The 25,950-nt window shown below is 32.7% G+C and overlaps 1 protein-coding gene and 1 pseudogene across 1 annotated transcript; one reads left to right on the top strand and one right to left on the bottom strand.

The window, feature by feature from the left end:
• Positions 1 to 1,240: 1,240 nt before the first annotated feature.
• LOC127084511 (lachrymatory-factor synthase) lies at positions 1,241 to 2,131 on the bottom strand. The gene has a single exon (XM_051024975.1). The coding sequence runs from the start codon at positions 1,924 to 1,926 to the stop codon at positions 1,420 to 1,422; it is 507 nt and encodes a 168-aa protein (XP_050880932.1). The 5' UTR covers positions 1,927 to 2,131; the 3' UTR covers positions 1,241 to 1,419.
• A 22,471-nt stretch (positions 2,132 to 24,602) lies between these two features.
• Positions 24,603 to 25,733, top strand: LOC127078695 (probable disease resistance protein At4g33300; annotated as a pseudogene).
• The last annotated feature ends 217 nt before the right edge of the window (positions 25,734 to 25,950 follow it).

Here is a 25,950-nt window from a genome sequence, read left to right as displayed (position 1 = left end):
AAATTGCAGTACATCCTAATCATTGTTCAAGGGTCTAAGACCACGAGAAAAGCTATATGCAGGATTCCAATACCACAAACACTTTATATTTACGTAACCCTCAATCTTAAGCATATCCTCTAATTCCATGTACGACATATAATTGACATCCCAACTCCAATTCATCTCAGTAACTTCCCCATTTACATACCACTTAACAGGTGTCTCAACTAATTTTCCAATATGATGTATTCAAAACATAATCTTATTAGTCTTAGCTGGCCTGAGAAAGAATTGACAAATATGGAATCAAACTAACATAAACTGACAACAGAGATCACAAGTATACATAAACAACACTAAACTACCGGGACCACAAGGACAAAGATACATATCTTACACAGTATTTGACCCCTTCATTTCTCTCCTTTGAGTTCCTGAGTTCGTCATCTTCATCTAATCACAAAACTTTGAAACACAGCTTCACAAGAATAATTTTGACGATACACACACTTGAACGATTTGGACTATGGTGAAGGAAGGGTGTAACGCTGGGTGTAAATGGGGGATTAGGGATTATGCACTTCATCTTAAGGATGGATGTCAATGGGGGATTAAGATTTTTTCACTTATGAATAACGATGGATGTGAATCGGGGGGAATTAGGGTTTTTGACATTTTATTTCTGTTTTCAGTATTTTATAACAATTATAAATTGTTTTTTTAATTTAAAAAATATTTTAAATATTTTCTTAATTAAAATATTCATTTAAAAATTAAAATATTATGAATTATTGACATGGATCCAAATAAAATTCATCACCTCATTAATGAAATTGACACAACGCATAAGTAAAATTGGAGGAGAACCACACAAATCCAAATGCAATCAAAGTTAATAGATTAAAATAATTAATTTTATAATAAAGGAACCAACTATTTAAAATATCAAAATTAAAAAAATCAAAAATACTTTTAAGTAAAAATAAATAATATAATCAAGAGAGAAAGAATAAGATTAAGATGAAGAGTACCAAGAGAAAAGAAAAGGAGATAATCCAAAATGCAAAACTAACCATTGCTACGCACTTTCTAAAAAAAAGCCATAAAACTTTTTTAAGAGAATGATTTACTCTATAATTCAACTTTAATTTTATTTTGCATTTGATATTCGCATCAACAATTATAAGTGTTGGATTATGCAGCAAGAATAACCTATTTATTTCTCAAAAGTGATTCAAGACCAAAAAAAAAACAAAGGTAGTCAAACATTTTAAGTTTATTAAACATTACAAAGTGATAACAACAAAAGATGGTAAAAAACTTGAAACCCATTAGCCACATATGTTTTAGTTCATGAAGAACAAAACACATAAAAAAAACCCAATTTATTCTAAATTCTAACATCACCATATCATCTTTCATATTTCTCAATTAACTCTAACCAGTTAGAGAGGCTTCAACCTCAATCTTGTTAGCCATGAACTGAAGACAGTACTCAATATAAGAGCTAAAATCTTGAATACTCCAACCTTCCACCGGATCACAAACAAACCCCCATTCAATCAAACACCCAACACTTTCACCTTCGCCGTCCACCGGAATTACCTTCATCGTCGCCACATAAGACTTAAACCCCATGTTGTTTTCACCAATTTCATACGACAAACACCGTCGTACAGGATCCATAGCCAACAGCTTCTCTTTCGCCCACTTCACCGTCGTCTCAGACTCAACCGCAGCAGCATCTTCAACAACCTCTGAAGAACAGTATCGAATTAAACCAGGCTGTCCTTCAACACCTTCAAGATAGTAACATGTATTTATTGGGATCCATTTGTGTAGGTTGCAGAAATCCTCTAAAGCTGGCCATGCTTGTTCCGGTGCGGTGGTGGTTAGCTCGACGGTGAGTTTACCCTCCCAGAGATCGTTGGATTGTTGTCCCATGAGTGTCGCCGATTGCGTAGCGGGTAGGTTACGCGTAGTGGGGAAGGAGACATTTATAGTGTCAAGTACCTAACAGAGTATAGGGTAATTAATGCGAGGGAATCGATAATGAAGCACGCAAGTTCTTTGAACCGTGTAATAATTATTAATGTGAGTTACTTTCGTGAGGGAATGGATTCTCACCAAATTGGAAAAGTTTCTCGCTGGCACAATAGGTGGTGGATGAATTGAGTACCATTTTAGGCTTTTGCTTAATAATAAAACAAAAATTGTATTGTCAGTAAAATGATTATATTGTTCTTCTCTTTATTTTTCTATTGCAGTAAAATGTTTATTTTTTTTATTTTTTTATCACTTTATAAATACACATATTTCGTTCTTTTATATCAAACTATTATATCATTTATTTTTTATTTTTTTTAATATTTTTTCTCTATCTTTTTTCCTTCAACCAAATAAAGTATAAAGAAAATAATCTATTACATTTATTTTTGTGAGGACTAAATTGGGTTTCATGTAGTTTTTTCCAATAGACTAAAACAAATCTTCACTCAAATATATAACATTCGGTAAGTCAAAATCTTTTAACTAACATTCCTGATAAATACTCCTTCCGTTTCTTTTTAAGTGTTATTTTTTAATTTTTTTACACATATCAAAAAAACTAATTATTATTATTACTTTTCAATAATTTTTAAATAATAAAAATATTAATTATAAATTTGTATTAAATTTAAGGCACAATTTTCAATAATTTTTTACTCTCTTAACTTGTGGCGTGGCCCAAAGACACAAGTTAACATTATCATTCTTCTTTGGATAATGTTAACTTGTGCCTCAATGACACATGTTAAAAAACGCATAAATAAAAAATTCATATTGAAAAAAATAATAAAAGCATTAATTATAAAGTTGTATTAAATTTAAGGCACAATTTCCAATAAATTTTTACTATATATATCTCTTAATATTACCCTTCTTCTTTTATCAATAATACCTTTAATTATTTATTACATTCATTTTTTTCTCTCTCTAATAATTACCTAGAGATAATTTTGACAAAAATACAATTAATACTACCTTGAACTTTGTAAGTCACAATTAAAAAGAAATAATTTTTTTTCAAAAAAATGACACTGATAAAGAAACCAGAACGGAGTAACAAATACACTCTCCGGTCATTATTATAAGTAAATTTGATTTTTTGTTTTATACATTTGACTGACAATGTATCTAGTCCATATATAGACTAGATACATTGACAGTTAAATGTACCAAAAAAGTCAAATTTATTTATAATAGTTATCGAAAGGTGTAACAAATAAGTACTTCCTTTGTCCCATAATGAGTGACTCAATTGATCATTTTATACAGATTAAAAAAATAAAATAAATAAAATCGAGAGAATGATAGTTTTATTAAAGTACCCTTATCAAATATTGAAAATGATAATAATTAGAGAATAAAGTTAGAAAAAATATATTGAAAATTGAAATGGATCATTCATTACTTACTTGACATAAGGTCATTTATCAAAATTAAAATTAAAATTAAACAAACATATTCATAATCATTAGTGTGAGTTTGAAAGTGAGGATTTTGAAATACAAAAATGAATTATAAACAGAATGAAATGATTTTAGTATAGAGAATTTTTTAGGATTTAAATAAGTTGTTCAAATATAATTTTTGTTTGTTATAATATTTTAAAAAATAAAAATATAGTAATGATAAATATTATTTAATCATTCTAAATAAAATATATTTTTTTCAAAAAATATTTAAAAAGTTTCTATATTTTAAAAAATATATATATTATTTTTCAAAACCCTCATTTCACGTGCCATCCAAATTCCTAAACAAAACATATGAGGACTAACATTTCTAAATCAAAAGAAAATGGCTAGGATTTAGAGATCTAAGATGGCTAAGAAAGCTTGGAGACTTACTATCAAAAATGAATGTCTTGTTCACCAAATTTTAAAGGAAAAATATTATCATTACACTATTTTATTTGAGGCAACATTGATAACAATCCTAACTAAGTATTTTTAAAGTTAGCAAGGTCATTAAGGATAGTTATGAGGAAGATTGGAAATGGAAGTTCTATAAGAGTTTGGTAACATAATTTGCTCATATGCCAAGATTGTTTAAACTCCTAACTTAAACACCATTGAATTCCACAATATTTTGGATTAGAGACCTAATTGATCAAAGAAACACGACTCTCATATATGAATCGGATCTAGGAACAAAAACTATAATGTGAAAGCTGTATAATTTCAGCAATATAAAACAAAGAAATAGGTTGGACCTAGCACCTATACCCCTAGCAACAATAAGTAATGTAGAAAGACTTTTCGTCTTCTCATAGGTCCAAAATCCTAGCGTGACATATTATAAACAACACCAGATCCACCAAAGGCTACATTATACTCCTTCATCTTTAATTAATTTGTAGAATCTTTAACATATTTATACGGTTAATTTAATAAAATTATAATATTTTATGACAAAATTGTTATAATTTTTTTTATATGAGTAAAAAATTTAAAAGACCGTACGAAAGAGAAACAAATAAATAAAATAAAATTGCTTTTTTTATAGATACTTTTTGAGGAGGCTAAAATAATGGATCATTGTTTGTGACACTACATTTGGGCAATCTAGTTTTTGTTAGGATCATCCTTAAACTTAAACTTCACATCTTGCAAAGATAGGAAACTTAAGGATCGACTTGGGGGATATATTGGACAAAGTTAAAAATAAGACCTTGACAAAATTTTAGCAAAAAAAATAATATATAATTCGCAACAATAAAAATTTGTTGGTGAATTCGTTACAAATGTAAAAAAAATTCAAAATCATAATATGAAAGTATTATTTTACAATTAAAATTGAATCAAAATGTATTGTGCAATGTTGTAATTAATCCATGACTGCAATATTGTGATTAATCCAAGCCAGAACGATCACAATATGTAACGCAACACACGTATCACCTGAAATCAAAAAAGTCTTTACGCAACTGCAATGCAATCTGTGATTTTTTTTTGAAAAAAAGTCTTTCATGTGAAGGCAGTGAGGAAAATATTCCTATGATGAGGTACGAACACTCCCAGCCTAAATCCTTTACCATCACTTAACATTTATCATGTTCTCATTCATAATTAAATATGTCACACAAATATTCGGTCAGTGCATTGGTTGATTTGAATGCTCGAAAGAACATATGTTCTTTCAACGTGTTCATTTCAAATTCATTATGCTTTATCTTGGCAAAATATTGACAAAGAGTAGTCTTAGTTAAACAAAAAATAATATATTTAACATATATTTGAACTATCAAAATTTTATTCTTAGTTATCTTATTGAATAATATAGTGTCAACTTGTCCTCTTGAAAAATCATTTCTAATGAGAAAGTTACTAAGACTTTGTTTAGATTGATGGAATCGGATGGAGCGGAGCGGAATGAGATGGAGTGGAATGATATTCTATTGTTTGGATCATTTAAAATTTGATGGAACGGAGCGGAATGGAGTGGTATGGATTCCATTCCATTCCATCACTTACCACCATATTTCTTCCCCTCCAATTTTGACGGAATGAACAACTTGTCTTATTCCGTTCTAAAATTTCCAAACAATGGATTGGGGCATTCGTTCCGCTCCGCTCCATTCCAGTCCATCTCACTCCACTCCACTTCATTCTGCTCCGTTCATTTTATGATATTCAAACATAGCCTAAGTCTATCATACCCAATAATAGGGGCTTGTTTGAGTTCATAAAGTGAATTTTTCAATTTATAAACATGTTCTGGGTGTTTGACATCTTGAAAGGTTGTTTGACATAATTTTTTCACTAATGTAATCATTAAGGAATGCGCTTAACATCCATTTGATACATAGTGATAACATGGTTAACAATAAATAATAATAACAATCTAAGTGCTTTTAACCTACCTATAGGGGAAAAGGATTCAGTGTAATCAATACTCTATTGATGATTTCTTTAGCTACAAGTATAGCTTTATTCCTTACCACACCTCCTTGCTCATTAAGCTTTTTTTTAACTCATTTGCTTTAAATGACATATTTTTCTTTTGGTCGTGGCACAAGATCACAAATTTAATTTCTTCGAAATTGATTTAATTCTCATTGCATAGTCAATATTCAACCATCACTTTCTAGAGCTTCATTTCTGAATCCAGAGCTTCATTTCTGAATGACAATCTGATCCTTATAAGATCATTTATATTACCAATTATTTTCTCTTTTGGGTGTGATAACATTTACTTGAAGATAGACCCACATGATTCTTTATCATCGTTCTAAGTGAATTTATATTCAAAATCACTTACTTCATTTTCTCTGTGTTTTTCCATGAGACATATGTTAGTAATGAATATTTTAATAAGTGTACTAAAATTTTTACTAAGCAATAAAATCAAATTTTGTATCCACAAGAATTATTTTATTTTAAAAATGCAATTGAAAAATACTAAGATTTTTCAAATTGGGGGTTATTTGAAAATTATCAAAGAAAAAAACGATCATGTCTTTTTTTGAATCCTTTGGTTCTCTATGTTGGTAATTGCTTCTACCTCTTAACGTGAATATGTAACCAAGCGATAAATCAACACGATACATTCTCTCTGTTGGTTCCTTGATGTATAACTCAATCTTTTAATAACAACTCTCTTACTCCTTAGGTAATTCGAAGCAAAAATAGGCAATAATGCTCGTTAATTTCTAAATCACAATATTATAATTATTTATTTCAAAAATTAATTACTAAGTTTGAATAATTGTTCTAATTTCGGTATCAAGGATTATGGTTTGTAATCACCTTCAACGTAAGATAAATTTAAATGTTCACGGAATAAAAACTAGAATTTCATATCAAGAAAATAGTACAAACTCAATTATATTTTTCAACAGGTTAAATCAACTTCATATTCAAAGATCTAATCTAGAGAGAATCAGTTACTCCCAATACAATTAATCATAGTTATGAGTTTAAAGAAATAATATAGGAAACTTGAGATAGAATTTCATCGTCAATGAAAAAAAATTCATTCCTAAGTCCCTTGACCACTTCTTCCATCAAAATTCCTCTCCAAAAATTTAAACCCTTAAATTTATGAAAAATTTCTATTTAAAGAAATCTGAGCACGTCAGAAAAAACGAGTCAGAATTGCGTCATGATTTGGTGAAATCATGTTAGGATTTTACTAGTAGCTATCTCTTTTTAATCCCTTTCATTTGCAGTCGATCTCACCTCAATTCGAATCATGAAACTCTAGATATGGTCAATTTACCTCATAATCATTAAGATGTAAAATATGATGAAAATATGGGTTCAAGCGCGTCCAAGTCGCACCACAATTTTTATAACAACTTTCTTTCTTTTCTTCTTTTGACATCTTTCTCTTTTGTCTCAAATATTTCCAAGATTTACTTTTAAACCATCCAATTCTCCACTAAATAGTCCTTATTTAAAGCTATGAAACCACTAATAAAATTACATGTTGTATGATTATTATCACAACTCCAAACTTTAATTGTTACTTGTTTTTAAGGAACCTATTTGCAAATTAAAAATTTTAATCGTAAAGTAGCATGCTTACCAACCAATGAACATCACTAATTTCGATTCAGATTGTTACGTTTGTTCTATGCTTCAATCAAAATCAATTCGTAGAATTCTTTCAACTTTCAGATGTACTCAACTTTTCTCTCTTTATCACATTTTCACTCAAGTTAAACAATACATTAATCACTCAATCAACATAGAAGAGTTATTTAACCCATAGACTTGAATTTTTTTTAAACAGTCCATCAAAGTTAGAATTCGTATATACACTTAGTTATAACTGAACTTATGTTAAGATGATATATTTTTGAATAGTAGACTTAAAATTTGGAGTTAAGTATCTGCTATTTTCCTTTTTTTCATTGTCTCACAATCATTCTCCACATAATATCAATTAACCATTCAAGGACACCGTAGAAGAATTTTTATTTGGTTCTTTCTTTTTTTTCTCTTTTTTTTTTGAAGAAGTTATTTTAACTTCTTTATTTTTATTTTTTGATAACCACGTTTTCTATTATCCCAACTCCAAACTTAAAATATTGATAGTTCTAAGAGTAATCCTAAATTTAATTATTTATATTAACAAGGAAAAATAGAATTTCTACATAAGTCCAAATAAAGTGGAAAGATTAATCTTTCAATTCAATAGGCTATTAATGTGGCTATTTCACCTAATAAAAGAACTAAGACTCTAAGGGGAGTTTCAACAAACAAGTGTCCCAGTGTGTATATCAAATAAGACAAATAGACTATTTAGAAAAATCATAAGGTATAGAAAATAAACAATTGTATAGATACTCTCAATAAAAAGTAATAAATAAATAAATAAAAGAAAAATTTGACTCAAACCTTACTTGCGGAGATATTTGAAATTTAATACACATCAATTAGATATCTTTTTGCTTCTTTATTGATCAATCTTCATTCTAAACTTTCGTAGCATTAGAGCTCTTTCTTTTCAAATTTTAAAAATGTTTTGCTTTTCTCGTGTAGTAATCATTCATAAAGAAACAATGATTTTAAAGTGAAAAAATTAGAAAGCAAAGCAGTTCATTAATTTTAAGCAAACAGTACAAATTATCAAAATAAAAGAAAAATTAAAAAAAAAAAAAAATTACACAATTTCGTGGGTTGTCTCCCATGCAATGCTTGTCCAAGGCTCACGGTTTGATTCTCTATATAAAAAAGAATATTTATTTATGTGAAATACTTTCGCAAGGGAAATTGATTCTTATCTAATTGGAAAATTTTCTCACTAGCACAATAGGTTATAGATGAATTGAGTACGGTTTTACTTTATTTGTTATTATTTATTTTTTAATAATTTAATTATCGCAATTTCATTCCTAAACATGAATAAATAAGAAGTTAGACTTTGAATTTGTATTTTTGCAATCAGATACTCCTACATACAAGGGTATTAAAATAGGTGCGGATTAAATTTTTAAATTTTGATTAAGAGTTTAAAGGAAAATGGAGGGAAAAGTTTTAAAAAAGGAAGGATCGACGAAAATAATAGAACAATTTAAGTGTGGAGAGTTTTTAGAAATTTATTTTTATTCCAAAGCCAAAATCCTTTTAATTTGTGGAACTAAAAAATTGTATTGGATTAGAGTTTTGGAGGCTTTTGGACTGCTTAAGTAAATTATTCAAATATAATTTTTATTGTAATAATATTTTGGCTTAAATGGATTTTTGGTCGATGTAGTTCGGGCGTTTAAAACAATTGATCATTCTACTTTTGCAGACATGACATTGATGATTGGGATACAAAATATTTTTTAATTAGGTAATAAAGATGATTAAGATAATTTAATATGCTTTTTTATTTGAATTAATATCTAAAAAATTGAATTAATATGTTTCTAAACTAATTAATTAATTAAAACTTTCAAAATTAAAGTCTTTCGGTTTAAACTCATTCATTTACGACTAATGCCCTATATATATATTACAATTTTAGTTGTATCTATATTATCTTTATAAACGCTCAAATTATTTATGTGATACTATACTCTAATCAATTTGTGTTCACATTATTTTTTCAAGATTCTTATTCCTCCCTCGTAGGGTTCTCCTTCTACTCCAATTTATTTTATTTCTTCTACACCAAAAACACTTCTTCAAACAAACATAATACTTGCATTATCAAAACAAGCAATGATGAGTGAATAGCATAATCTTTAAACTGATTTTATTTTGAAACATAAAATGGTTCCTTCAAAGGTAGTCTCACATGAGTAAGCATTGGAACTGTGACAGAATCCCAAAAAGTATGGGGAGTTTTCAAACTCTTGGCAACATAGCTTTCACGTATTCATATTCTCAAATTCTCATTGAAATTCAGGTACTATGGTTATGGAGTATGTGAAGATTTTCGAGTATTTCTATGATCTAACTAATTACTTATTTTCCATATAATGAATCTAACTCCTAAGATACCATAAAATAAACAAGGAATACATAATTACAATTCCTGATTTTCATCCTTACAGTCTAAATCCATTTAGATTAATTTGGAGGAATATATTTGTGATCAAACAACAGTTATATCAATGTTGATTCCTTTCTTCAACGATCTTTTGGATATGATTGGAGCAGTTGGGTTATGGTCCTTAACAGTTTGTTTGGAGAAGTGTTTTTTTGGTGTAGAAGAAATGAGAGAAGTTGGAATAGGAGGAGAACACTACGAGGGAGGAACAATAAACTTGGAAAAATAAAGTGAACATAAATTGATTAGAATATAGTTTTACATTGATTTGGTTAAAAATAATTGGAGTGTTTATAAAAATAATAGACACATGAACCTTAATTGTAAATGAATGAATTTAAGTTCGAAAATTTAAATTTTAAATTTTTTAATTAATTAATTAGTTTTAAAATATATTAATTCAACTTATTAAATATTAATTCAAATAAAAAAATATTAATTAATAATTATCCTAATCATCTTTGTTATCTAATTAAAAAATATTTTTTATTCCAATTATCAATGTCACGTCTGAGAAAGTGGCGGAGACCATAAAAATTCAAAGACTATCAAAATTAAGGGATCAAAATCACAAGTTTGATAATAGGGGATCAATTATTTAAAAACCCCAAACTAAGGGGACCAAAAGTGAATTTATGTCTAATATTTTAATATTTTAAAAATATATTAAAGATAAACACTATTTTATCATTTACAACTACAAATGTTTTTTTTTAAATATTAAATATTTTTCTATACTTTTAAAATAAACGTTTTTCGAAGACCTCTCTTCCACTCCCCTCCGAACTCTAAAACAAATTCTTAAACTTGCACCCTCTAGTATGTCTATACCACCTTATCCAGTCTTTCACAGTTATAAGGATGCTATAAGGGTGCAGGTCCTTCATGCCCTTCCCTCCCCATTTCCTCAACTTTTTTTCCGGCATGGACTAATGTTTTAATCTCGTACGCTCTATTATGTCCACTTTGTCATGTTTCATTTTTATGCGAGTTTTGGCAAGACAAAACTAAACGGACCGAACATGGTTGTTTGTCACCCTTACCTACATTGTTATCAACTATTTTCTTAATAAAAATATTTATTTTATTTTTTTTATTGTATATTTAAGAGATCATCTACTAATAAAATATAAAGTGAATATCAATTTTAGTAAAAAAAATGTTCAATTTAGTTCCTTAACAAAAGTAAATAATTTTAATCTTAAAAAAGAAATTAAGATAACTTAACTCCTTATTATTTAATTTATGCTTAATTGATGAAGAAACTAGAGTTATAAGAAACTAAAAAAAAAAGTTAAAATAAATAAATAATTTAATAGTATTGTCATAATACCCCAATTTTGTCCCTCGATCAATAAATCATTGCATTCATCAATACATCTGCATCATCTCTATATCATAGCATGTATTTTATTTCGTATAATGCCTAAAATGTCGATCAGAATAAACTTTCGGATCTACATACAGACCGAGTCAATTCTCAAATGTACATAAAATTAGTGAGCAAAGATTTTCAAGATCAAGTCTGTAGACGCCCGTTTTATTAATCTATGGTTCACATAGTTTAACCTGGCATGCTCATTTTATTTTTTCGACTCCTTTTGTGGTCGCATTTTGATCAACCCAAGCCTTTTCAACCAAACACTTTTTACTTCAAAATTCGATCAAAACATATCTGTGTTCCCAAGGTTTATTTCGCAATGATAATTTTAGTGCATTCATTTGAATTTTTCGAGCATTTTTACGCCCGACTTTTAATCATTTTGAGTCCATTTATTTTTGTTTTTTTTGTCAAAATATTCGAAATAATTAAATAGAATTATTGGTTATTTCATTTTGATTTTATGTTGATTATCTAAAATTGTTTGAATTCTATTTGATTAATTTGTTTTAATTTCTGTTATCACTAAAATAACACTCAAATGGGCATAACTATCATTTACCAAAACTCAAACTCTACTATATATTCAATGTTGTGCAATGAGATAGAGGTATGCTTATACGCAGACTACATGCGACGTAGTCAGGGAGCTTTCTTTTTCAAAAAATAAAGAAATAAAGGAGACCATTTTCCATACTAGCCCATGCGGTGACAACTCACACTTTTCCACAAAATACTCTCCCTCACCAATCAAAAGTATACACATGACTGACCTACCATATCATAACTCTCACCTCTCTTAACATCCAGACACGATAATGCAAAATCCATTCACCTTTTAAAAAGAACTCATTCACCACCATCATACAACTTTCTCCCTCCCTCTCTCATCAACGTTATTGTAATACTTTTTCTACAAAAAACTTTCAAAATCACCTATCATCCTCATACTATAGAACACTATCCACCAGCTTTTGAAACTACCACCATGTCAACTCCTTCAACCTCCACCATTTCCGTTGTGATCCACCTACTTTCCTCTTCTTCCCAACAACTTCTGGTTAAATAGATTTATAGTCTTTTGTCTCAGTATCTTTTGCTTTTGAAGTTTTACCTTCAAAACCTAAATAGGTGATCTCCATATCTGCAAACTTCTCAACTAGCTTTGACTTTTCAGGGTCAAGCTTATCATCAAATCTAACAAGAATTGACTCCTCAACAATTCGTGTTTCTATGTTGTATACTCTATGTCAACAATTTGTGTTTCTAACATAATACACTTTTGTAACTTAGACTCAAACTTGTTCATATTGTCCTTGGTGTCTAACATAAAACAGTAACATCCAAAAGGATGAAAATATGAAATGTTGGGTTTCCTGTTCTTCCATGATTCATAGGGAGTCTTACCTAGAATAGGTCTAATAGAGATCATGTTCTGAATGTAACATGTTGTGTTGACTACCTCTGCCCAGAAATGCTTAGGCACACTAGTCTCATTGATAATGGTCCTTACCATCTCTTGCAAAGTCCTCTTCTTCTTCTTTACAACCCCATTTTGTTGTGGAGTTCTAGGACAGGAGAAATCATGGGAAATGCTATTTTCATCAAAAAAATCAAAATCTTTATTTTCAAATTCTCCACGATGATCACTTCTGACTTTAACAATTCTAAAGTCTTTCTTGTTTTGCACTTGAGAGCAGAAGATAGAAATACACATAATGTGACTCATCATTGTGTCTTAGAAACTTAACACATGTCCATCTGTTCTAGTCATCTACAATGATTGTCCAAAAAGGTCAATGTGAAGAAGTTCCAAAGGCCTAGAGGTATAAATAACATTCTTTACTTCGAAAGAAGTTTTTTAAAACTTGCCTTTCTGACATGCTTCACAAAGAGCATCTGAAGCAAACTTCAGATTAGGAAGGCCTCTGACAAAATTAAGCTTATTTAGTTGATAAATCCCCATCATGCTAACATGGCCCAATCGTATATGCCATACCCATTGCTCCTCATTTACAGACATAAGACATTTTACATTTTAATTTTTAAGATCAGAAAATCTTATTTGATAAATATTATTTTTCCTCTTGCCATTAAAAGGATAGAGTCACCCTTCTGACTAACAACTTTACAAGAATTTTGATTAAAGATTATATCATAACCATTATCACTTAATTAACTTATGGAAAAAATGTTATGGATTAATCATTCAACTAATAAAACATTAGGAATATAAGGGAGAGAACTTTTACCAATTGTTTCGGAGCCAATGATCTTCCCTTTCGGATCACCTCTGAAACCCACGAAGCCACCTAGCTTAAGTTCCATGTCTTGGAACATATGCCTTCTTCTTGTCATGTGTCGTGAGCACCTAGAGTCTAGGTACCATGACCGGGGTTTCAACTAAATTGCTAAGGATGTATGCAATATATATTATCTTATACTTAGGTAACCACGTCTTTTTGGGTCCTTTCTTGTTAGTCCTCCTAGAGTTTTTAGAATCATTGGGTATTGTTGTAGAATTATCATGTTGAGTATAAGCATAAGAGAAATTGGAGTTCAGAGCTTTTGGTTTTTCCTTAGCTTTTGAAATAGGTTTTTCTTTAGGCACATAACAAATTCATCTTCTTCCATTTCCTCTAACTCTATAGATCATTGAAGCCATCTTGCTTTTATCTATGTTTCTAACTAGAAATTTCTGAAAAGATTTGTCATAGATCTTTATGACACTTTCAGAATCCACATAAGCTTATGAAATAATTTCTTCCTCAAGTTTGGAACTTTTACTTTGAAGAGCAGAGTTTTCATTTTTCTAAATAAAGTTCTCTTCATCCAAAGTAGAAAAATCTTTCTTAAACTTACTATGTACTTCATATTCAAATACATGGACTTCTTTCAGATCCTTATATTTGTTCTAGAGCTTCTAATATTTTTCTAGAATTTCAGAAAGACAAAATTCTAATTCAGAACGAGATAAGTTAGGGAATACCTCTTCAGAGTCTGACTCGGATTCTGATTCTAATTGAATCTTCTTAGCGGGAGCTTATGTGCATGTCATCAACGCCACATTAGTTTGCTCTTCCTCATAGTCATCTTTTGAGGATTCTGAATCATCCCAGATAGCCATCGGGCACTTCTTCTTCCCTCTGAAGTCTTGCTTCTTTGGTCTGCCTTTCTTCAATTTGGGACATTCATATATGTAATGATCTGGATGCTTAGACTCAAGGTAGATAACTTCCTTGCCAACATCTTACTTCTTATGTCCAGATGTAGACTCAGAACGTCTACCTGTCCTTCTGGAGCCTTTGAATTGTCTTTGTCTTTTCTTCCAGAGTTGATTGACACATATGGAAAGAAGAGACAATTCTTCTTCTTCTTCTGAATCCTCTTTAAAATCTTCATCTTCTTCAGCTTAAAGAACTTTAGTCTTTTAAGACTTTCCCATTGGCTTCAGAGCCACATATTTGACTTTTCTTTGAGGATCATCCTCTTCAAGCTATATCTCATGACTTCTCAAAGAACTAACAAGTTCTTCCAGAGTTGTAGATCCTTAGAAAGCTTCGGCGCAATTACCATAGGCCTCTATCTCTTGGGTAGACTTCTATTTTTTTTTACATGATCTGTAGTAGAATAACCTTTGTCCAGAACCTTTAGTCCTGCAACAAGATTCTAAAACCTTGAGAACATGTTCTCAACAGTTTCATTGTCTTCCATCTTGAAAGCTCCATACTTTTGTAATAGGGTTGAATGATGTTTTTGATGTTGATTGAAGTTCCTTTGACCTTGGTTGCTTGATTTTGGACTTGTTGATGAGAATAAATTTGAGAGAGTTTGAAGTGTTTTTTGAGAAATATGAGAAATGAGGAAGAGGAATGGTTCTGGCGCGATTTAAACTCCAAATCATTTCGGAGATGCATCTCCGACATTATTTCATAGATGCATCTCCGAAATACTTTAACTTTAACTTATACTTGGGTGCGTCCGGAGATGCTTCTCTAGAATCTAGGGGCATATAATTATTTTCACATGGTGGCTAAGAAACATATAGGATGCATTAAGAAATCCTTGAAAATAAAAGCTTGTTTATTATCCATGCTTTCAAGCCCAACCCGTCAAAAGTCCGAAGTGCGAAGTTTAACCAGTCTAACCCGACCAAATTGCGGGTAGCCCGTTTATTTTATTTAAAAAAATTGATAAAAAAATCTAATACACTCTACTATTAATGTCCATATATATTTTTTAATATAAATACAATTTTTTCACATCACACGATTCACTCAAAGTGTATATATATATATATATATATATATATATATATATATATATATATATATATATATATATATATATATATATATATATATATATATATATATATATATATATATATATATATATATATATATAGAGAGAGAGAGAGAGAGAGAGAGAGAGAGAGAGAGAGAGAGAGAGAGAGAGAGAGAGAGAGAGAGAGAGAGAGAGAGAGAGAGAGAGAGAGAGAGAGAGAGAGAGAGAGAGAGAGAGAGAGAGAGAGAGAGAGAGAGAGAGAGAGAGAGAGAGAGAGAGAGAGAGAGAGAGAGAGAGAGAGAGAGAGAGAGAGAGAGAGAGAGAGAGAGAGAGAGAGAGAGAGAGAGAGAGATTGTGTTGTAAGTTCAAGTCTCAGTAGTTTAATTGATCATGTAATCGTAATAGATATTAGTCAATGCCTCACATTAATATTTGTTGGAGATTTCTTATTCCACCCTATCTGATGGAATAACATCTTATGAAAATTCAAAAATATTTTTCAAAATTCGGAGATGCATCTTTAAACGCATCTCATATACATAAATTCATTTGTTTTTTAGTCATGTTCCAATTTTATGACTAAATTTAGTCCAACAATATATTTTCGGAGTGTCTTTGGAAATATATTTCCGAAACCTATGGAAAAGGTATATATCGACTTGCTAATGGAAAAGGTATATATCGACTTGGTAATCCAGGATACATGGTGCTCCCTCCACTTAAAACTGTGTTGATAAAGCTGCAAACATGATGATAAATTGCATGCCATTTTCAAAATACAGTAGAAGTTATATAAGAGGTTCTCTAGAGCTGAAGTGATTTTAATAATAAGTAGAAGTTCTTTGATTTAAGACTACTATAATGATACTCATTTGGAAAGTCATAAGATAAAAATGTAATTTATTCATAATACAAATATCTAAAAGCTGGTGTATGTCATTATAAATAAAACTACTAACACAACGCTTCCGGAAAGTATTGAAATTACTCAAACAAGCAAAATCAATATGCATCAACAGAAAAATTTCTGATACACACAACACTCAACATAAGACTTCACGAATATTGTAGGTTCATTCAACATTACAAAATATATTTTAAAAAATAGTATAGTAACCGGAGACTCACGAGCTAAATTCTATGTATCCTTATCTAGTCTCTTAGTACTCAATGAAGTGCTACTAGAGGCAGCTTTGTTTGTTGCAAATCTTTTGGTATAGAACAAACCAACACAGTCAACAAACTCAAAGAATCTAAAGACCCAATTCCTTGTAACAAGTTGACCAAAGGACTGGTTCTTAACAAAATATAATGTTCTAAATATAATCTGCCACTCAAAGAAATGATAAAACAGGAATTAGAAAAGGAAGGCTCTAGAAAAGTATTATCCATACATTGCTTATTTGTAAAAACAATGTTAAGTCTTAACAAAATTGATCTTGATTTCTGTAATATAGTCAACAAGATCCTACATTTAAGACACTCTAATTTTACAAGTTTATTTCTACAATATATAAAACAGAAGAAAAAAATTGATTAAATTATAAACTAGACTAAAAATAAACTATTTTTTGTTGAGAATCGCAGGGCTGGATGGAAAAAATGACTTACTAATATGAATGGATCAAAAAGCCTTTGAGGTTTGGGAAATATTAAGCAAACAAAGTCTCCAATTGTTAGGGTTTGAGAATTGCAAAGAAGAAAGAGTTATATTTGTACCCAGATTAAAGAGAAAATTGGAGGAGAATTTGTAAAGATTGAAGGAAGCTCGTACATAAGTTAAAGGAGAGCTCGTATTTGAAAGTTCGAGCAACAAATCGTACTCATGTGAAGAAGGAGAAGCTTATCTGATTGCGTATAGAGTAAAGTTTGGGAAAAGAATCAAGGAGAAGGAGAAAAAAAGTTGAGCGAATCACAACTAGTCCACGATTTTTGATGAGTTTGGAGGAAACAAATTTCATTTTTCGTGGTGTCCGAAATTCGTTTTTTTATTTTAAATAACCTATTTTTCTAATTAAAATTCTAAAATAATCATTTTTTTAAAAATATTTACCTAAATAATCATGTTTGAAAAAAACATATAACATATGCGTCAGTTGCATTGACGCATCCAATGAAAATGTTAATCATTGATGTCACATGCACTGGCACATCCATGACCAAGGTGCCAGTAGGAGTGGCGCATGCATGTGTAGGCAGCATATGCAATAACGCATGCATAGTCCACTCTATGTATGCGCCAATGCATGTGACTACTACTCCACCACTCCATCTATAAATACACAACATCACCCTCCCATAATTTCTCACACAACTTCAATTTTCTTTAAAGTGTCTTCATATTCCTACTTATGTCCTTATATTCACAAGAGAATTACCGATTTAATTTTTTCAGCAGTGCAACCTGCAATGAAGACCCGACTTGATACATTCGAACATCTTAGCAGGACCTTGAACCGTTTGTTAGATAGAAAAATTGCATATCGTAAAAGGATCATAAGAATTCAATGGTTTGATACGACGTTCACAGGATGATGTATCGTTCTCACAAAATTGTTTTGATAGTTGTAATCGCATAGTTATGTTGTTTATGTGTTGTATTTGTTTGTGATGTTATTTTATTTGTTGTAGTTTCTTGTGTTGTTGTTTAATTATTGTACTTGTTCTGCTTATCATATGAAATGCATGTTGTTTTTAATATAAAGCAAAAGAGTTACAATTAAAATCATCTTGTTGTGCTTGTTCCAACACTGAAACAGTTAATACGATTATGACTGGGCTAGCGACATGAACTACATAATCTAACCATTTTGTTTGTTGTATCCATTTCGGTTCGAATATGGGTGTTGTTTGGGCGATCCTTTTTCTTTCTTCGCATTATTTCATTGTGTCAGATAATGTCCCCTTGATATGCAGGTTAATAATCCTCTTTTTCTACCACCAAAAAGCTCATTTTGTAAAAATTGTAAAGGTTTATGACTTTGTAAACGTCGGATAGTAAGTTGGAAGGATCATGTCAAACCTTCAAACATGTCGTTATGACATGGGAGCAGAGCAAACGAAAGGCTTGGAATTTTCTGCAATCGCACCAACCTCTATCTAGTTCCACTCGATAGTGTCCCCTCGACATGCTTTCATTATGATCCATTGAATCAACAACATTGTACTAACCTTTATTATGGCCAAACACCGTGACCACCTGTGTGTTAGCTTTGGCAACTTCCTCTTTAATGAATTTCATTGAAGCATCATTAAACAATTGTCCAGATTGTAACATTGAACTCCATTTGGAATGTCTGATCTCAAACAACGCCCTTAGCATAAAATAGGTTGCTTGCACTAAAGAGGTTATAGGTAGGTTTCATATGCCTTTGAAGACAAATTACATTGATTCCACAAGATTTATTGTCATGTGGCACCATCGTTGACCGTTGTCAGATGCCCCAGTCCACTTCTCCAATGGAATATTGTCAATTCACCTTATTGCATCTTTGTTTAACAATCTGATATCTTCGTGGTAGTGTTTGAAAAAAGGTCATGTTAATGCATACCTTGCGTTGACAACCTTCTTCCACAGCGTTTTATTTTTTATCTCCCGCATGAAATTTAAAGCGATATGTCTAATGTAGTAGACATGTGTCGAAGGAGGATCTTGCCAACTGTCATACCCCAATTTTGGCCCTGAAAAACTTTTCCCAATCACTCACTCACTCTTCAAATCCTTCTATGCGGCTGAATCACCATTGCCACAACGATTAGGGTTCTCTCACCTTCAGGGATCAAAAGAATCAAAGTCAATATTAAACATTCCAAAAAATTTGAAAGCTGACAAAGATGATTTGGTTTTTTTTTATGGTAAGGAGCATCTCCATGCTATTTCTAGCATAGGCGGTGAAATTCTCTGGAGGAAAGATCTTGCCAGTGACAGCATTGAAGTTAACCATATTATTCAGTCTCTTGAAGTGATTTATGTAGCTGCCTTTGCTGACTCTTCAACATTTAACATGTATGAATTGAATACTAAGAATGGAGAGTTGTTAATCGTATAGCACTTCCCTTTGGAACTTTTGGGAATCATTATCAATCTCAGGTGATAAGTTTGTGGTATAAGCAAAGTCCAGACCTCGATAAGGATTTGTCTGGACAGGCAGTAATACTACCATCAAGGCTTCCAGGACTGTTCACATTAAAAATCAATTCCATTGCGCTTTTAATTAAAAATCAATTCCATTGCTCTTTTAATTAAAAATCAATTCCAATATTCTTTTAAATCAATTCCAATGTTCTTCACATTAAAAATCAATTCCAATGTTTCTTTTCACTAAAATTACAAATAAAGGTGAGTTGGTGCTGGTGAACAAAATTGATAAATGACATCCAGCTTTTACAACAACGCAATGCTCAACCAGATGCAAGAACTTCAAAGGCAGCAACAATTTCATCAACTAGAAACGAGGCAACATTCATGACTATAGCTTCCTCATTTCAAAACATACAGTTGCAAGCCATTTTGCATCTCTTATTAATGGCATTCCCATCAATGAGGCATCTAACCTTATGTGGCAGCCCAAAGTTATGGCAACTAATACAATTTGGCTCCAGCGAGGTGCATCTGCAGTTATACAAGGATCTGCTAATGGTTTTGTGTTATCCCCAGAACAACTGCGCCTGATGGGTTTGATTCCTAATCAGGGGGATCAGTCTCTTTACGACCTTCAAATTTCTGGATCAAGAGGTGCACCTAGCCTGTACTCTCATGTTCAAGCAGACAAGTCGGCAATGACTCAGGTTTCTATCCAAAGTCAGTATTCTCTCGTTCAAGGCGACAAACAATCATCACCATCCATATCAACCAGCGTTAATGCATTTCCAGCTCACCACTATGCTGCAATGTTAGATCAAACTAACCTAAATGATGCAAATTCAGTTTCTAGATAAGATATTCAAGGAAAATATGTTTGGTTCAGTTGTTCCTGGTATTAATAGTGGACTAAATATGGAGAGCTTGCAGCAAATGAATTCTGAGCAAAGAGATGTACCAATGGAAGATTTTCATGCGAGGTAAGAACTGGCTGGATCTTCAAAGACTTCACAGGACAAGTTGGTAGCGCAAGCTCCTCCACGTAATGTGGCTACACTAGATCCAACAGAAGAAAAAAATTTGTTTGGTTCTGATGACAATCCTTGGGATGGATTTGGCAGGAATTCTGGTTTCAATATGCTAGATGGTTCAGATGGTTTTAGTGGATTTCCATCTCTTCAAAGTGGGAGCTGGAGTGCACTTATGCAGTCTATTGTGGCTGAAACTTCTAGTAGTGAAGTGGGTATTCAAGAGGAATGGAGTGGCCTAAGTTCCCGAAATACTGAACGTTCATTGCCAAATGAAGGACCTTTACCCATTGATAGCAGCAAACAACAATCAGTTTGGCCTGATAATAATTTGCAGTCAGTCCCCCATATAAACTCAAGGCCTATAACTCGTCAAGATGAACTTAGCAGGCCTAATTCCACTGTAAACTATTATGGTCTTCCTGGATTTCATCAGCCAGGTGCTGATATTGCACAGGAACAACATAATAGGTTGCATGCAGAATCAATACGGCGGTAGAAATTTTCATGTTCATTCCTGCTCTTAAGTGGTTAAGATTAGATGAGAGTGTACAACAGTTTGCAGTTTTCATGATGTCCCAAGTTGACCTTGCTAGGGAAGCTGCCCATTTAAACCGCTTCATTTATAATTTCCGCGGCTGGAAGGATGTTTCTTTCCCTAAGCCTGTCCATCCACTTGTCCACCCTGCTGTTTTGGTAGAAACATATGAAAAGGGAAAAAGTGTCTCACATTATGTTGATGATTTTCAAGGACATGAACATTTTAAATCTGCTCTTGCTCACATCGGGACTCATGCACTTCTGAAGATGCTTCTGGTGGACAACTTCATTCATGTAGATATGCATCCAGGGAACTCCTTGATAGCATTGGTTTGTCAGAAAGAGAGGACGATTGACCATGGGAGAAGATGATGATGAGCATCCAAAGAAAAAGTTAGAGTGGGAATGCCAGCAACCCAATGGATTAGTGTGTACAGTGCCCGCCGGCCTATGAAACAAAGAATCCAGTGGTAATTCAAAGTCTTCCTAATGCTGCACGGCAAGGATATTAGGCTGCAAGTACACCTCATACTGTTCAGTAAAAGAGCTTACTAGTTGGGTAATTTACTCAGATGAAGAGAGTGTTGGTGTAAGCTCTAGAGGCCAATACTTTTGGTACTTGTATCGAATTATTTATTAATAATAAAAGGCATTTTCTTTATTATGGTTGATTAATAAAGTCCCCGGAATAGATAGTCCGTTTAATGTATTAAGTGTGACTTAATCATGAGAACACATTAAACATAAGGACACTATTCTTAAAGTATCCGTAGTGTGAAGTGGGATAACATTAAAGCATTAAGACTATTATGTTTTTAGACTGATGATCACATCTCATGGATCATGGATAAAGAGTTATCGAGTCTTAAACATAGGTATGAATATTAGGAGTAATATTTATACCGGATTGACCCGCTATGAGAATACTATATAGAAAGTTATGCAAAGTGTCATAAGTTATTCTCATGGTGATAATAGTGTATTCCACTCTTCGACCTGAAACCACTATGGATCCTAGATGTAGAGTCGAGTGCTTTATTGCTGATCCAACGTTGTCCGTAACTGGATAACCATAAAGACAGTTGATGGGTACTCCACGAAGCATGCTGAGGGACATGAGTGACCTAGATGGAATTTGCCCATCCTGCATAACAGGATAAATGTCTATGGGCCCAATATTGAACTGGACAAGGATGACACGGTATTTGCCTTGTGTTCAATATAGACATAAGGGCAAAAGGGTAATTACACACATAAGTATTATCACAGAAGGAATTGTCAGATCACATGACATTTTCGTGTCTTGGGTAGCAGTGATGTGTTGCTAGATACCGCTCACTGTTTATTATGTTAAATACGTGATTTAATATAATTGCCAACGTCACGAAAACCTACAGGGTCACACACAAAGGACGGACTGATGAGAGATAGAGTAACTAAGGAATACCGTAAGATACGGTGCCCTTAAGTGAATTATGGAACATCGTAAGGTACGGTGTACTTGAGTAGAATATGAAATATGGTAAGGTACCATGGACTTAAGTGATTTTGGGCATATTATAAGATATGGGCCAAAATACACTTAAGTGGGCTTTTAGCTTGAAGCCTACACAAGTGGTTCTATAAATAGAACCCTTGTGCAGAAGCATTGGTTGCAGTTGCATTAATTTTGTTTTCTCTCTCTCTCTCTCTCTCTCTCTCTCTCTCTCTCTCTCTCTCTCTCTCTCTCTCTCACTCAAAGCCTTCATTCGTACCAGCTAGCACTGAGATTGAAGGAATCCGTTCGTGTGGACTGAGTAGAGACGTTGTCATCGTTCAACGTTCGTGATCGTTCCGTGGATCTGCATCAAAGGTTTTGATCGTCACAAGAGATCTGCACCAAAGGTTTCAATCATCACAAGAGGTAAATATTCTATCACTGATCATGACCATTCGTAAGGATCTCTAAAGGAGAAAATTTTAATTTCCGCTGCGTTTTGGACCGCAATTCTCCTTTAGAGAGGAAATACAATAAAGATATTACTGTTGGTCGCATCCGCAGTGAACTACTAAATCTAACAGAGTACAATGTTCACATGGCAAAACTTATTGACGGTGGAAGAAACAAGGCTGCTACGGAGTTTTCAATCTCTCTTCTTCAAACCCTGGTCATTGACGAACGAAAAGTTGTTTCATAACTTCACAATCTTATTGATGCTTTGGCAAAGCTTACTACAAAACCTGGATACCCCGAATCGTTGCAACAACTCATTGAGATGATCAAGAATCCTGTTGCTTCATCTGCTAGTAATGCTGGAAAGGAAGATAAATTGAGGCCATCTAGAGACAATAAGGGTCCTAGTCTGCTAGTTGGAAACCGGGAAGAGTTAAACATTGTAGATTCTGCCAAACCTGATCCTACTGGATTCCGTGAGTAGGTGTCCAAGTTGTTTGCTGAATGGTGTAGGATATGTGAACTTCCTGGTGCCATTGATACATCTGCTACCTACTTCATCGTACAGTTGCATCAGAGTTGGCTGCTTAAGGGGGATGCTATGACAGATCGTTTTTTCCATCTGTTGATGGAAATCGCAGTTGCACATTGCTTATCCACTGAGGGATTAATTCAGGGGCACTGCAATCTCCTCAACAAATGTTGTCAATGTCATTTATCGCAATTGATATTTATGCAAAGCTTATCTTCTCAATCTTGAAGGGATCAAGCAAACGCTTTTTTCTCTCCAAGATTCTAGCAGTTCAGTATTTAAATGTAAAAGAAGTGTATCGCCTTATTGTAACATCAACCTCAAATTCGATAAACACAAAATTTGAAGAAGCGGATTCTCATGCCGAGACTGAAAGTCATCAGCATGATGCTAAAGCCTGTCTGAGGATAAAAGAGGCTAATAAAACAGATAGTTGTTTCTGCAGTTTTCTATTTCTCTATCGATCATCTGCCCAAAACAACTTCCCAAAGTTAAAGCCATTTACAATGCGGGAAAACTAAATAATAGAGCTGTTGATCCACCAGTTGATGCTAAAACCACTCATTTCCTTGTTTTAATATCAGAAGGTTTCAGGGAAGCCCGTGGTGCCTTGAGTCGTTCTGGAGAAAACTTGCCTTCAAATCAAAGTCCTGTGAAAGTAGATTCTGCATCTACAATACCAGTTATGGGGGGCATCCCCAACTACATTACCATCAGTGAATGGATCTATTGCAAACCGACAACCAATACCTGCTGGGACTGTAACTCATGCTACTATTAAAGTGGAACCAGTTCCCGTAACTTCCATGGTAACTGGGTTAGCTTTTCATCATAATTCGTCAGTTGCACGTCCTACTAGTACTGTTCAAGGAGTTCCAAGCTTGCAGACATCTTCTCCGTCTTCTGTTTCTCAAGATATTATGACGAGTAATGAAAATGCACGGGATACAAAGCCAATAGTGTCAATGTTGCAGCCACGTCCTGTGAATCAAGCTCAAGCAAATGTGAACATTTTGAATAATCTCTCTCAAGCACGGCAGGTAATGAACTTTGTTGCTTTAAGTGGCGGAACTTCTATGGGACTTCCATCAATGGGTCAGATTCCTGTTACCGTCCTCATCGATATGTGGGCAGAACTGCATGACTTAGACGAAGACGGTACAAGAGCAATGGCCATTGTCCATGATTTAATCACCATGAATTTGATTAATCTCATAGCTACAAGGAAAGTTACAACAGAAACAGATAAGTACTACAATAACCACTATGTCATGATGCATGATCTCCTCAGAGAATTGGGGAACCAATTGAAAAGAGAAAAAGATTGATCATCGACTTAAATGTAGATAGTCATCCTGATTGGTGGGTATGACAGAATCAGCAAGGAATCATTGGTCGTGCGTACTCGTTCATCTCCTGAATGTTTGTAAAACTGAAACAGCTAAAAGTTGATGCGCGTGTGTTATATCAACTGATGAAGCATTTTCTTCGGATTGGTGTGACATGCAACCTGATGAAGCTGAGATTCTGGTTTAAAATCTTCGATCTGACAAGTACTCATTACCAGATTTCATAGAGAAAATGAGTAAGCTTAAAGTTTTAATAATCACTAATTATGGTTTCCATCGTTCTGAAATAACCAAGTTTGAGCTACTTGGTTTTTTATCAAACCTGAAAAGAATAAGGTTGGAGAAGGTTTCAGTCCCTTGTCTATGCAGACTGAAGAATCTGTGGAAATCATCCATTCATATGTGCAATACAAAGAATGCTTTTGAGAGTTGTTCTATTCAAGTTTCAGATGCTATACCAAATCTAGTGGAGTTGAGCATTGACTATTGCAATGATTTGATTAAATTGCCTGATGGATTTTGTAACATTACCAATTGAAGAAGCTCAGTATCACAAACTGCCATCGATACCCAAGACGAATTCATTGATTAGCAGTCACTCAAATTTGCATGGTATGCAGCAGGCTACTCATATGAAACCTCAAGCAGTCAATCAATTGGAAAAGTTTCAGTCTTCATCGGCTTCAAGAGATGCCTTTCTGCATTCTCAACAACAGTATCAACAAAGGCCCCAGCAATTGCAACAGTTAAAACAGTATTCACAATCACAACAACAATTTCAGTTGAAACTACATAGTCAGCAGCC

This window comes from Lathyrus oleraceus, chromosome 5 (assembly GCF_024323335.1).
Source record: "Lathyrus oleraceus cultivar Zhongwan6 chromosome 5, CAAS_Psat_ZW6_1.0, whole genome shotgun sequence".
Taxonomy (NCBI): Eukaryota; Viridiplantae; Streptophyta; class Magnoliopsida; order Fabales; family Fabaceae; genus Lathyrus; species Lathyrus oleraceus.
This window is presented reverse-complemented; position numbering and strand designations above follow the sequence as displayed.

Bases quoted from the DNA above. Each gene is read 5' to 3' on its own strand.
- LOC127084511 (XM_051024975.1), bottom strand. From the start codon at position 1,926: ATGGGACAACAATCCAACGATCTCTGGGAGGGTAAACTCACCGTCGAG.